The sequence below is a fragment of the Crocodylus siamensis genome, chromosome 13 (assembly GCF_052110815.1).
Source record: "Crocodylus siamensis isolate JL-2025a chromosome 13, ASM5211081v1, whole genome shotgun sequence".
Taxonomy (NCBI): Eukaryota; Metazoa; Chordata; order Crocodylia; family Crocodylidae; genus Crocodylus; species Crocodylus siamensis.
In genome coordinates this window covers 36,319,305-36,331,735 of record NC_143407.1, presented here as the reverse complement: position 1 = coordinate 36,331,735, position 12,431 = coordinate 36,319,305, and the positions used below count along the sequence as shown (strand labels likewise).

The 12,431-nt window shown below is 53.7% G+C and overlaps 3 protein-coding genes across 4 annotated transcripts; 1 reads left to right on the top strand and 2 right to left on the bottom strand.

Moving 5' to 3' along the window:
- Positions 1-23: 23 nt before the first annotated feature.
- EMC6 (ER membrane protein complex subunit 6) lies at positions 24-763 on the bottom strand. Its single transcript, XM_090025138.1, has one exon. It carries the CDS (start codon positions 739-741, stop codon positions 343-345), a length of 399 nt encoding a protein of 132 aa, XP_089881264.1. The 5' UTR covers positions 742-763; the 3' UTR covers positions 24-342.
- Positions 764-792: 29 nt separating this feature from the next.
- TAX1BP3 (Tax1 binding protein 3) lies at positions 793-3,820 on the top strand. The gene is made up of 4 exons (XM_090025139.1): positions 793-923; positions 1,055-1,174; positions 1,425-1,502; positions 2,109-3,820. The coding sequence occupies exons 1-4, from the start codon at positions 885-887 to the stop codon at positions 2,244-2,246; spliced, it is 375 nt and encodes a 124-aa protein (XP_089881265.1). The 5' UTR covers positions 793-884; the 3' UTR covers positions 2,247-3,820.
- A 441-nt stretch (positions 3,821-4,261) lies between these two features.
- CTNS (cystinosin, lysosomal cystine transporter) lies at positions 4,262-12,416 on the bottom strand. Of its 2 annotated transcripts, none has more exons than XM_090025133.1 (10): positions 12,246-12,416; positions 11,745-11,823; positions 10,396-10,480; positions 10,209-10,312; positions 9,061-9,192; positions 7,847-7,946; positions 7,645-7,764; positions 6,161-6,331; positions 5,535-5,652; positions 4,262-5,126 (listed from the first exon to the last, which is right to left on the bottom strand). In XM_090025133.1, the coding sequence occupies exons 1-10, from the start codon at positions 12,307-12,309 to the stop codon at positions 4,996-4,998; spliced, it is 1,104 nt and encodes a 367-aa protein (XP_089881259.1). In that variant the 5' UTR covers positions 12,310-12,416; the 3' UTR covers positions 4,262-4,995. The 2 variants fall into 2 exon arrangements, with proteins under 2 accessions (XP_089881259.1, XP_089881260.1); XM_090025134.1 differs by having other exon boundaries at positions 11,745-11,982; positions 12,246-12,381.
- Positions 12,417-12,431: the final 15 nt, after the last annotated feature.

Here is a 12,431-nt window from a genome sequence, read left to right as displayed (position 1 = left end):
GAGAAAGAGACTGAACGCTGTCACCTGGGGCTGCAGGTATGTATTCAGGGCGCGCTAACAGCAGGGTTACAGCAGGGCTCGCTCAGGCAGGTGGGAAACAGCCAGCGCCACCCAGGTGCGCAGTGGTGTTTCGGGATGGCAGCGCAAGCCTGGTGGCATGCCCACAGCAGGTGCAACTCGCTGCCCATCGCCATGCGCCCCCCGAAAGACGGGTTTTCACCCCCCGACAGTCCTTTGTGTCTGGCGTGTGGGGCCGTCGCTCACCCGGCTCCGAGTCTGCCCCTCGCTGGTGCCCGTCTGTCCGGAGGCCCCGTCTGTCCGGAGGCGGCGGCGGCGGGCAGGTCAGTACACGTGCACCATGCCGTAGAGGAAGGTCCAGAAGAGCACGTAGGTGAAGAGGCCGCCCACGAGCCCGCCCGTGAAGAGCGGCCGGCGCGACTTGAAGTACTTGCCCCAGCGGCGCCCGGCCTTGAGCACCAGCAGCGCCGACAGCAGCACGGAGGCCAGCAGGTAGAAAACGAAGCCGCGCAGGCCCGTCAGGCCCAGAATGCCGGCCGTGGCGCCCGACAGCGCCGACACCGACGTGCGGCAGTAGTCCAGGATGGCGGCGTTGCCGCGCACCGCCCCCTCGCTGATGAACGGCGGCCCCTCACGCCGCACCCCCGCCGCCGCCGCCGCCGCCATCATGGCGGGCCCGCCGCCGCGCTGAGGAGAGCTCCACCGGAAGCGCCACGCCGCCATCTTGGGTCAAGGCCCGCCGCGCCCGCCCCTTCCGCTTCCGGGGCCCGGCGACACGTCAGCGGAAGCCGCGCCCCATTGGGCGGCGGGGCGGGGTTGGTGCCTTCGAAGCTTTTGTTCGCCGAGGCGGCGGCGGCGGCGGGGCCATGTCCTACGTGCCCGGACAGCCGGTCACCGCCGTCGTGGTGAGTGCGGACCCGCGGGGGCACCGTGGCGCGGGACAACCCCTCTCCCCGCGTGGGGGACGCTGAGGCGAGGGGGCCCTTGGTGCGCCTGCCGGGCGAGGCGGCCCCTCACCCTCTCCCCGTCCCCACAGCAAAGAATCGAGATCCACAAGCTGCGTCAAGGCGAGAACCTGATCCTGGGGTTCAGCATCGGCGGCGGCATCGACCAGGACCCCGCGCAGAACCCCTTCTCCGAGGACAAAACCGACAAGGTCGGGGTCTCCCTGGGGACGGCCGCGGTCGGGGAGGCTCGCCTGTGTTGCGCGAGGGCGGGTGCCCTTCGCATGGGAGCCTGCTCGCGCTCTGCTGCTGCTCGGTCGCGCTGGCGCAGGCCCTTGGGGCACGGGGCCGGGCTCTGCCCGCTCCTAGGGAGCCCGCGCCGCGGGCAATGTTCGCTTCCTCCCTGAAATGCTCGTCTGGCGTTGGGCGGTTCACGGGGTAACTGCAGCCTGGCTCTTGCAGGGCATTTATGTGACGAGGGTGACGGAGGGAGGCCCGGCGGAAGTCGCGGGACTGCAGATCGGAGATAAGATCATGCAGGTAAGGCCCACGCTCACGGCTGAGCCCGAGCGGAGCGTGTCTTTGTTGTGGGACAGCCCTGGGGGCATGCTGTCCTCCCGGCCCCAACGCAGGGGAGCAGGGTGAGGGAAAGCCCGAGTACTTGGACCCTTTTTGTCTCCGTTTTGCTTGTGCGTTGTCTCACTGCTTGCCCTGGGTGCTGAAGAGCCCGCTGCCTTCCCCGCAGGATGTCTGGGCCTTAGGGGGACGGTTTTGCAGCGTGCTGTGGCCTTACAGTAGCTGCCATGGCACCTCCTGGGAGGGCTGAGCTTGGAGGTGGGCTGTAACCTGGGTAAGGGGACGTGTGACCTGGAACGGTCCTGAACGATGACTGAGGAAGCATTATCGCGTGGGGGCAAGGTCCAGGGCAGTGGCTGCTTTGTGCGCCTCCTGGGCCCAGGGAGTACCAGGACTCTTGCTTGCACGTGGATGTGTTGCTGGAGCCCTTTAGTTTCAGCGGCGTGCACTGGAGAAGACCCATGCAGGTTAATTCTGCCCCTGCCTGACGTATCCACGGGGGCCAGCACGACACGGGACTGTCCGGTCCCACTGCCTACAGCAGCACTGAGCCTTCCTGCTCCCGTCCAGGTGAATGGCTGGGACATGACCATGGTGACTCACGACCAAGCAAGGAAGCGGCTGACCAAGAGGAACGAAGAAGTGGTGCGGCTGCTGGTGACCCGGCAGTCCCTGCAGAAGGCTGTGCAGCAGTCCATGATGTCCTAACGGCTCGCCAGGTTGGGGGAGGGGGGACAAGCAGGGTGGGGACCGGAACCAGACTCTCCCCGACCCAGGGAAGCAAGCACTAGCATCGAGCTGGTTGTTAGGAAACACTAGTTCTCCCTGCACGGCTTTCCCCCTGCCCAGAACTGGCGATAGCAAACTCCTGGCCACTAGGGCAGTTTCTCTTTCGGGAAGTTTTCCGTGAGGGTGCAGTGCCTAGGACAGCCTGACCCTGCTGCATGCCGAAAGCCATAACACTACGGGGAGGGGGGTCATGGGTGGGTGGGGGGAAATGTTAGCCATATTGCAAGGAGGGGACACAAGCTGCTTAGGGAAGGAACTGGAGAAATGCTTCTTGGTGCTTACCCTGAACTGACAGAGGAGTCTATTCGCGCACGGATCAGTTTCAGCAGCGCAGGGTCCCTCTCATTCACTCTGCAGGGGAGTGAGGGAGGGAAGTGCGTGTTTGCTAATGAGATTTTTCACAGACCCCTCCTCAAGACTAGTGCTGAGTGGCAGTTCCTCCCCTGCTAGTTCCGGCTCCAGTAAAGATGCCACAGCTTAATTGGAGGGTGTAGAAAGTCCATAGCACGGCAAAGAATGGTGCCACTGTTTTTTCTGCATTGTGCGCTAGCTCGCTGGCTAGGGCGCAGCGCGGGACGTGCAGCATCACAGTCTCCTGCAGGAACGTAGCATTGCTTGTAGCCCCTGCTTCTAGCATGAGGGACACAAATGTCAACCGAACGATGCAGAAACCATCTGCAGTGCAGTAAACGTCTCAGACATGAATTGTCCAAGTGCCTCAGGCTTAAAGGAATGATTTGTCGTAGCTACTTTGCTTTTCAAGTGCCGTAACTGTTGCGCAGGCAGGCTCACGTCCCAAGAGACAGGATTCCTCAAACAGCCTGAACTTAACAACACCACTCGTACTTGCAGAGCTCTGTTTGCTTGCTTCGCTTCTAACAGGGAAGCTTTCGAGCAGAGCGTGCGCTTAGTCTGCCTTGCAGGGCAGCACTCTTCCTTTACCTAGAATGGGTGACCCGGGGGCTGGAAGGAGGCTGCTGCGTGAGTTCACTGGCACAAACACATGCCAAATTCTGGTCCCTGCAGCTATACTAAGTTACAAACGTACAGTTCTTGGTGCACAAGTTGCTTCAGTGCTTTAATTACAGCTATCCAAAAACTACGTCTGGTATTTGATCTCTCGACTGACTGACATAGTATGTGGTTATGCTCTTCTCCACAGGCATCAGGTTATTTGTAAATAAACACTGAGGAGGTGTTAGACTAACTTATTTCAGCACATGACTGCAGTGCCATGTAGGGGTTGACTAATGAGGCTTTAATCTTGATTAACACATCTCCAAGAATATTCTGTCTATGTACCAGCAGCTGCCTCTCTGCCTTGTTTGTTAATACTTTATACTGTATAATTCCAATATTCCTGACTTTTTGTACCTTCAATGACAAGTTGTGGTAAAGCTGTTATTTTTGTTACTGTAGCAGTATACACACTGCTGTTTGTACTGCTGGTTCACTTGATTTTACACACAATAAAACAAGCTGGATTTCTTAAACTGCCTTCTTTTCACATTTAAAACAACTAACATTGCTTCCCATTTCAGCGTGGTCTTCCTGCCTCTCCTGTTTGGTTGCTTTAGAGCAACGGTTGCCTTTTAAACACGTGGCTGCCCACATGAGGTAGAGCCATGAAAGGGCAGTGATGACATGAGTTGCAGCAGACTGTGACCAGGTAGGGGGGTTTCACAGGAAAGATGCCTGTCATCTGAATTTGGCAGAAATCCAGGGTTGGAACAACCCTGCCTGATCTTGCAGTTGAACTGACGGTTTACTACAGCAAGGCCTGGCAGGTATTACTTGCCAGCCTTTCCCGTAAGTACCCATCCCCTCCTGCCTCCCTTCCTTGGGGGACATCCCTATTTTGACATCTACTTGGAAGGGGCTACAACTGCTTAGTTATGGCCCAGAACACTCAGGAAATGGCAAAGGCTTTAAAATGCATTGTACAAGTTTTTAATTCTTAAGTTGTTGAACCCGGCCCGCGTGGAGTTCTCACACTGGCTGTTCTTGTCTCGGTGGACACGCTTCTAGGCACTTCCCCCAGAACCAGGCGTCAATAGCTTGCTATTTAGTGCAGTAAAGTCTCACACTTGATCTGGGCTACTTATCTTAGGACCTTTGGGAGGAAAAGCTGCTCAACTGAACACATTAGCTGAACTTACTAAGTGCAAGAAACCCACTGGCTGTCATGGAATGCGTTGCAGGACTGCGTTGTCCCTTGCTACCTATGTCCAAATAAGTGTCAGCAGCTTGTCCTACTTGTACAGCCTGGCTTGGAAGGGAGAGGCAAAGTGTTGGATCCTGCTCTCTTCCAGAACTACCTGTTCCTCTGTTACTTTATTAGCATTGGTTGTATTAGGGCCCTGATGGCAAGGGATTTTGCTGTCCCGGGTTCTGGCTCTTTGGAAACTAGCATAAAGGAGACCCAGCATAATTGTACCCATGTTAGAGCAGTGAGGGGAGCTGCAGCTAGGACAGCCCAAGCCGGGCTGGTTCCAAAGCAGGTTGAAGAGGTAATCTCTTCCCTGGGTCAATGGGTGCATAGCGTGGTATCCTTTTAAGGCATTTGGCATTCAGGGGGGTGGGAGCTAACCGCAGTCCCTGCCAAAGAAGAACAGAAGTGCAATAAGGCCAACCCATCCCATGCTGGTGTCCACATGGGGCAAAGGCCTCAGTCAAAAGGCTCATATCCTCGTGTCCTGTAGAGGCAGTAATGCTGGATCATAAATAGGATATCGAAGACAATGGAGAAGAGGCCCAGCCCAAACTTGGTGGGATCTCCAAAGATCAGCTTCCATTCGTCTGGAGGAGAGAAATGTTAAGTGAGAAAGCTGCGTGGTCAGGCCTGCTAACTGATCCTACAGTCCTACAACCTGGTCTTGGCCCTTATCAGTAGCAGTAATAGTTATGCCATGCCGTCATCACTATTATTTGAAAGCGATGAAGTGCTAGTGTGACAGCTGTGACTGATCAGCTGCACTGAAGCTGGTCTTTGCCATGCTATGCAGTTTGCCCAGTATGACAGCTTAAAAAGGTGCCAGCAGGTAACCATAGATTCATGCGTTGTGTCAGAGCACAGCTGGCCACGTAGGCTGCCAGGTGCAGCTTCCTTGTCTGGGAACAGCATTGGGATGTGTGTGAGCGACTGCCCACCTGGTGGCAGGTTTCTCTTTAGAGGGAACTAGTACCAGACCTCTCAGCTCTGCTCACCATTGTTGTAGGACTGCAGAAACATCTGAAGGAGGCTGAAGCTCCCACCAATGAAGTCTAGCAGCACGTTTCCGATGCTCCACCCCACCGTGCTCTGGCGACGAAAATTCAGGTATGCCTAAGAGGTGAAAACCAAGTCATTAAATTCAACGCATGTGCAGCGCCCAGGGCAACAGACTGCTAGGCCACTGCTAGGGCTCCTGGGGACCATGGGCACAGGAAACTGCCACTTTTGTTCTCACCCATAAAAGCCAGATGGGATTGCTTGATTCTTTTTAGGGGAGGAGGCAGATTTTCCTGCTAAAAACACTCAACTGAGACAGAAAATGCATGCTGTTGTGACCTTTGCTCAGTCTATTTGCCTTCTGCAGAAGCAAGGTTTCCTGCTTCAACAGTAAATAGCTTCCCACATAATGCAAAAGGGCACTGCATAATCTATGGTATTAGCAGGGAAGCGATCGATTAAGGAGGGGTCCCTTTAATCATGGCTCTAGTCTTAGCATTCTAGGATTATATCCTGTGCCTATTAAAAGGTAGCCTGCATGGCTTTTCCTGCTCTGTTATGTCATCTGAATGACACGAAGCTGCCACTAAGGTACAAGGAATCCTCAGCACCTGGTTTTTACCTGTGGAAAATATTTGATCAGCGTGACTCCCAGTTTAACGTAGGAGAAGAAGAATAAGAACTGTAGCCATGTGATCTGGTCAGCCGCAGCTAGAGACAGCATGGTGAAGGTGAAGATCCATGCAAGCGCCAGCAGCCCAACCACTATTTTGGAGACTTTCTGGCTAGCTCTCTGAAAGACATGGACATAATATACATCTGCAGTCTGTTACACCCGGAGCCCTGATTTCCTCCCTGCTCCAGCCCTTCCCTTAGTGTGTGTTGGGCTCCACGCAACATGCAGGGCATCAGCCGTGCACCCCTGTGCTACTAGCCAGATTGTTCCCTCTTCTTGCAAAACAACTGCCTGGCAGCTTATGGAGCCTGCTACGCAGTGTAACGGCAGACCCCAATTCCCATGGGAACATTGAGAGCCCTGGCACCCAGGCGGAAGCAGGCACAGGCTCTGCATGGCTGTGGGAGATGTGCAACTGGCACTTTTGATCAAGTTTAGGGTTCAGTAACAGAACCTGTGGGGCTTTATGCTCTTGAGACAGATTGTCTTTACCATGTGCTGTACTGGTGGGGGGTGGTATCTGGCTTTGTAATAATGGCCTCAGTTTCTTGCAATTAGGGGCGTTCCCTTCCTCTCTCACAAGGACAAGTGCTGTGAAACGAAGAGTAGTAGCAGCTCAGGGACAAGGCAGCCGGAAATTGGAACATGGCCCCCATGAGGGGAGCCTGATGGTCTGTGGCATCTAAAGATAATTAAGGAGTTCAGCCAGAACCTGGTGACTTGTCAGGCTCCAAAACCATTTTGACCGTGGTGCCTGGTTGTCTCTCTCAGGAGAAGTTCCCACACCTGGCACAGTGCTAACAGGTCATTAAGCTGCTGATTGCACAGGAAAAGGGAGCACCCAGAGCAAAGTGATCTCTCCCTTCTCAACCCCAGGCAGTGGGAACGAAGCAAATGGTCACCTGACAAGGGGGGGCAAAGGCTATAGGAACTGGTCTCTTCCACAGGAGTGAGAAAGACCAGGAGCAGAATGCTGGGTGAGGAGTGGGCTCTGGGCTGCCACACAGGACTCCAACCTAGGCCCGTGTGGTGAGCAAGCTGGGATGGGAAATGCATGTGAACAACTCATTCTGTTTAGAGCAGAATCTTTCTGGTGATAGCTAAAGCAGGGGCAATTGTTTCTGGAGCCTTTACACGCTCTGTATTTATGTGAAACAAGCTATCACGTGGCCCTAAGGAGGGAACTTGTAAACCGAGAGCACCTACAGGCTCTGGGAAAGAGCATGCTACAGTCACTGGGGAGTCAGCACCAGGTCTAGCAAGCCAAGGCAGCTGGGCTGTGAGGTTCTGTTTCCAGTAATGCGAAGGAGAGGGAAGAATCTACTTTGCCCAGAGGAAGAACACGCTGCCCAGGGGGTGGGGCCCAGCTTGGAGGCTCTACCAGGGCTGAGTCACCTTTGTGGAATTTAAGTGCCAGAGGCACCACTCACCTCATATATGCAGCACTGCACTATGATAAAGAACGTGATAGCTACTGCATGGAGACTAAAGAAGACGTCGCTGCTTTCCACAGGGTTCACGCCATTGGGATACTGATGTAGGAACTGCTCCTGAACAGAGGGAAGCAGCAGGTCAGCTCCCAGGCTCAGTTCCACAGGGAAGCTAGTGTGTGGCAACACAAAGGGCACTTACCCTGATGGCAACAATCCAGAAGAGTCCCACGTTAAACACGCTGTATGCTATGAAGCCAGTGAGGTTTAATGCGATGAAGTCAAAGCTCAGCCCAACAACGCTAACAGGGAGAATAAATCAGAACTTGCTTTTAGAGGAAGGAGGGAAAGGAGTCCTCAATATACAGAGCAGCAGGGCCAGGGCAACAGAAACTGAGTTTTCAGTAGTAGAAAGTGCTAATTAAGGGTTTCTGGATTTCCTAGAACAAAGTGCAACCATGTTGCTTTTTAAAAGATCCCTTTGTGGGCTGGGAAGTGGAGGTGGGCTGCCCCTCATGTGGAAAGCACCAGCAATTTGATGTTTACAAAGCTGAACTTCCAAAGGAGGGAGCATATGCAAGCTGCACCCAGCCCCAGTGAGTCAGAGAATAGGACTCCGCCCCTGCCGAGATGGGGCACTCTGCTGCCCTCGTGTGCCAACAGAGGTTGTCCACTTGTCAAAGGCCATCACTTGTTTGCTTGCTCATATAGCTCAGTTTGGAAAAGGAGTTCAAGGAGCTTCCCCAATAGGAGGCTGGCAAAGTAAATCTAGTGTTCAGAGGAAGGCAGTCTGCACAGCAGGGCTTAGATGAAATGCAACCTGCCTTCCAAGAGAGTGGAAACATGGTGCAGGGCAAGGTGTATACCCTACATTAGCTCCAGGGGCTGGTAGAACACATGTGAAATCAGACCCACTCCAGCTTGCCATGCAAGGTGATCACTAGGACACAGTGGAGCCACATCTCTTTGTACTCTCCCTTTCCTCTTCCCAGAATTTATTCACAAGAATTGAAACGGATACAAATGTGAATGGGGGTGAACTTCCCAAATGCACCTTACTAACTCTGGTGAAATTCTAATGACCGGGCTCCCTCTGGTGTCTAACGGGGGAACAATCCAGGCTAACTCATCACCCAATACCTTGACTTCAGTAGCACTTTGCAGGGGACGTTTTGTACAAGTTAAGGGCTTCTGAGCTGCTGCTCTGACAGGCCTCCTAAGCAAGGACTGTATTACTAGGGAATTCAGCTGTTACTGAAATCACATTTGCTCCTACACTAATACCTTGCTTTTCTTTCATGGGGACCAGCTCGTTCATGGGAGAGGAAAACTGTCCCACCCTACCCACGAGTCTTTCCATACAGTGACGTTTCTTGTAGAAAGAGAGCTGTGAAATGCACTTAAATATCCCCTTACCTCTTCCGCCGACAGTTCTCAATAACCTGTGGGTAGAAGGAGATCGACCAGGCTAAGAAGTAGATCCAACCAATCACCTGATCTATGTATCGCAGTATCTGACTATGAAGCACCTGAAAGCGAATCCTTGGGCTGGAAAAGAAATTGTGCCAGTCAGTCAGTTTGTACATGTTGTGACACATCTCTGCATGCCACTAAGTGCAGCAGAAGCAAGCTCTAGAGCGAGTCGATCCCAGTCCAACACAGCACTGAAGATGTAGGGTGGGTTTAATAGACCTTTCCCCTGTGCACCCCTAGCTCCCAGCCTCTGTGCCCGTTCTTCCTTCATTTTCCCCCTTCCCCCCATCCTCCAGCCTTCAGAAGCCTCTTATCTAGCCCCTGTCTTTCAATGCCTCCTAGCACAAGGTTTCTATTGTGTAACTGATGCATATCACCCTGTGCTCTGTAAGCAAGGCCTTGCAGTGTGGTACAGCCTGTGCTCTGGCCTGTCTGACAAGATGGGGTAAGAACTGTGATCAAGAAGCCATAAAAAGCAGAAGCAGAATGAGGAAGCAGCCATACTGCAGCATCCTGCAGAGCTGTATCATCTGGACAAGCAGCAGACACAAGTCAGCAGTCTGTTCTGGTATCAGTTCCACATGTGAGCACAGTTCCCCTCATTAACAGACCCTCTAAGCTACAAGGGGTTTCTGGATGTGCCAAGTGCCAGCGGCTCCTTATGAACCAAGTGAAAGCTGTGGGGGCAGGGATGGCTCTAGAACATGACTCCACGAGCGCTCGTGCAAGATCTGTAGAGCAACAGTGCGGTAGCCCAGGGAGATCTCTGAGCCCAACGGCGCCCTACTCAGGGCACACCTGAAGCCTGCATGGGTGGTTTAGAAGATGCTGTTGAACCCCAAGCTAAAATGCTAGGGGAGGGTAGGTGCTCACTGCTCCACTATTCCAATATAAATGCAAGATACAGAAGCTAAGTGGTACTGTTCTAATTACCCAAGCGAAACAGAAAATGCAAGAGAGAGGAACACAGACCATTTATATACCCCAAGGAAAAGCGAGGTGGTGGTAGGTGGCTTGCTGGCAGAAGGGGAATGCTCCTACTCTTTTAGATGAGAGATGCAGATAATGAGGAATGAAATGTAGTTTCTCACCCAGTTTGGTTGGAATTACTGATATGAAGGTAAACTGTAACTTGGCCAACGTCTTTGGCTTTCACTTGAAAGGTTGAATTAGTTAACCCAGCAGGGAAGTCTACCTGTTACAAAAATGAAAACTGGATGTAGTAGTATTCTCCTGATACAAAGCAAGTCTACATCAGAAATCAGTGCTGTTACTTACTTGCCTGGGTAGTTCAACAATGGTTCCATTCTTGGATGAATAGATAATGTTAAAAGTTATCACCAAGGTTTCATTCACTGAAGAACTGTGAAAACGGAGAGGGCAGATTAGGCCTAAGTGTACATTAAAGGAGGTGTCTAGTCTCCCCGGGAAAATCTTCATAGTCCATGAAAGCTTACCTTGGACAGTCTACATGTAGTAGCTTCTACCTGGTCACCCACTTTGGTACCAACATTATGGGACTCTAGAAATGGAGGCTATTTTTAAGTGACTGATAAAGTAATCTGAACTGAGCAGGGTCCTTACACGTCTCCCTTCTTGCAGATGCGGAAGTTCTTTTGAAAGACAGATACACACTGCTCTAAAGCTTGAAGTCTCCCCATTTCTCCATCCACACAGCAGCCCTCCACCCCTCCTTGCCGCTCCCTCATATCAATACAGGCAAGTACTTGACTTCTGTTTCCCAAGGGAAAAGCTTGTGCAGCTTAGAAAACGGGCCACTGCACCAAGGCAAAAAGTCTCCATGGAGACTGAAGCATGGGTTTCGGCTCTGAAGTGGTTGCTTTCTGTGCTGGGAGTGGACTTGTATAATTAGGGAATGTCTTAGAATCCTTCTAGACAAAGCATGTTATTGTTGGTCTCATGGGGGGCAAAAGAGATTTATCAATGAGTCCATCACCCCGCAAATGCAGAATTCATTCTGCCACTACAGAGAGCTCTGGATCCCTCTGGCCAGAGTCATTAATGGTGCAGCTCCCGAGTGGTGTCGGGGACTCCTCCATGGGATGGCCTTTCATCCCTGGAAGGCCTCTGCATCTCTTCAGTACCGCTTAGGCCGTAAGTCATACTGAAGGGGTAAGTCATGGGGTTGGGTGGGTCACATAGTCTGACCTGGGGCACAGAGGTAAGAGGCCCTGTTCCTAAATCCTCCCACCCACACGTCTGTCCAGTCTCTTCTAAAAGACCTCCAAGGGGAAAAACAAAACAGTTTGTGTGACAGCCTCAGGCAGCGAGTCCTACTCCTCTTACACTCAAAAACTTCCCATGAAGTTTGATCCAAACCTGCTGTGCTGCTGCAGGCAGGACAACGGGCAACGGGTTTAAGAACGAACGATTGTTTTCCTGGCTTATGGCAGCCGTTCAAAAGGAAACCTTCCCTTGCCCGTGCAAGGAATCGCACCCGTGGTCTGGCTCGCTGCACGCAGGCGAAACAAGCAAGCGCCTTGTCCCAAATGTCGTCACGACAGCTTGTGCAAAATCCTCTCCTCGGGTCCATGCCTGTGGGCTTCCTGCATCCCCTCAAATGCAGGTGAAGAGGAAAGGAAGCAAAATCGCCCGTCAGATCTTACCGTAGTGTCATAGGGACGTTTGTGGAGCTGCCGTTCTCGAGCGTGACCACGTCGGGGACAGACAGCCCGCTGGCTCCATCTGGGAGAGAGGACAGAGCTTAAACGCGCTTGTCAAGTCCGCGGCTTCCCCGAAAAGCGCAGGCCGGTCTTTCCGCACGATGGGAGCGGGAGACCCGAGAGAGCGGGCCCGCGAGCTCGGAGGGCGGATGAGGAAGAGGCAACGGCGAGTCCGCGTCACCTGAGGGAGCAGGCGAGAAAAAGACAAAGTTGGAAATCAAGCGCGTCGGGGCTGCCGGCAGCATGCGCAGGGGAGAGGAGAGAAACGTGGGGGGAAAGGGAAGAGGAGGGAAGAGGTTGTCTGGGGACAGGGAGGCGCGGGGAGCTCGGGGCCGGGCAGGATGCGACCCCGCGGGCGGCTGGGCGCGGGAACGGCTGTACGGACCGGGTCACGTATGGACCGGGTCACGTATGGACCGGGCGGTATATGGCCCAGGCACTCACCGCCGCCCGCCGCCGTCCCAAGGGCGATCCCGAGCGCGCAGAGAACGGCCCAACTCATCGCCATGGCGCGGAGTCCGCTCCCCTCAGCAGCGCCGCAGCGCGGACTACCGGTCCCGGCATGCAGTGCAGCCCCACGCACCCCGCCCCGGGCCGGCCGCGGAGCATGCCGGGACCGGTAGTCCCTCC

Coding starts and splice junctions, on each gene's coding strand:
- EMC6 (XM_090025138.1), bottom strand. CDS start 741: ATGGCGGCGTGGCGCTTCCGGTGGAGCTCTCCTCAGCGCGGCGGCGGG.
- TAX1BP3 (XM_090025139.1), top strand. CDS start 885: ATGTCCTACGTGCCCGGACAGCCGGTCACCGCCGTCGTG. Junction 924..1,054: donor AGCCGGTCACCGCCGTCGTG/GTGAGTGCGGAC, acceptor CCGTCCCCACAG/CAAAGAATCGAGATCCACAA. Junction 1,175..1,424: donor CCGAGGACAAAACCGACAAG/GTCGGGGTCTCC, acceptor TGGCTCTTGCAG/GGCATTTATGTGACGAGGGT.
- CTNS (XM_090025133.1), bottom strand. CDS start 12,309: ATGGCGATGAGTTGGGCCGTTCTCTGCGCGCTCGGGATCGCCCTTGGG. Junction 7,765..7,846: donor TCTGGATTGTTGCCATCAGG/GTAAGTGCCCTT, acceptor CCCTCTGTTCAG/GAGCAGTTCCTACATCAGTA. Junction 5,127..5,534: donor TCTGCAGTCCTACAACAATG/GTGAGCAGAGCT, acceptor TCTCTCCTCCAG/ACGAATGGAAGCTGATCTTT.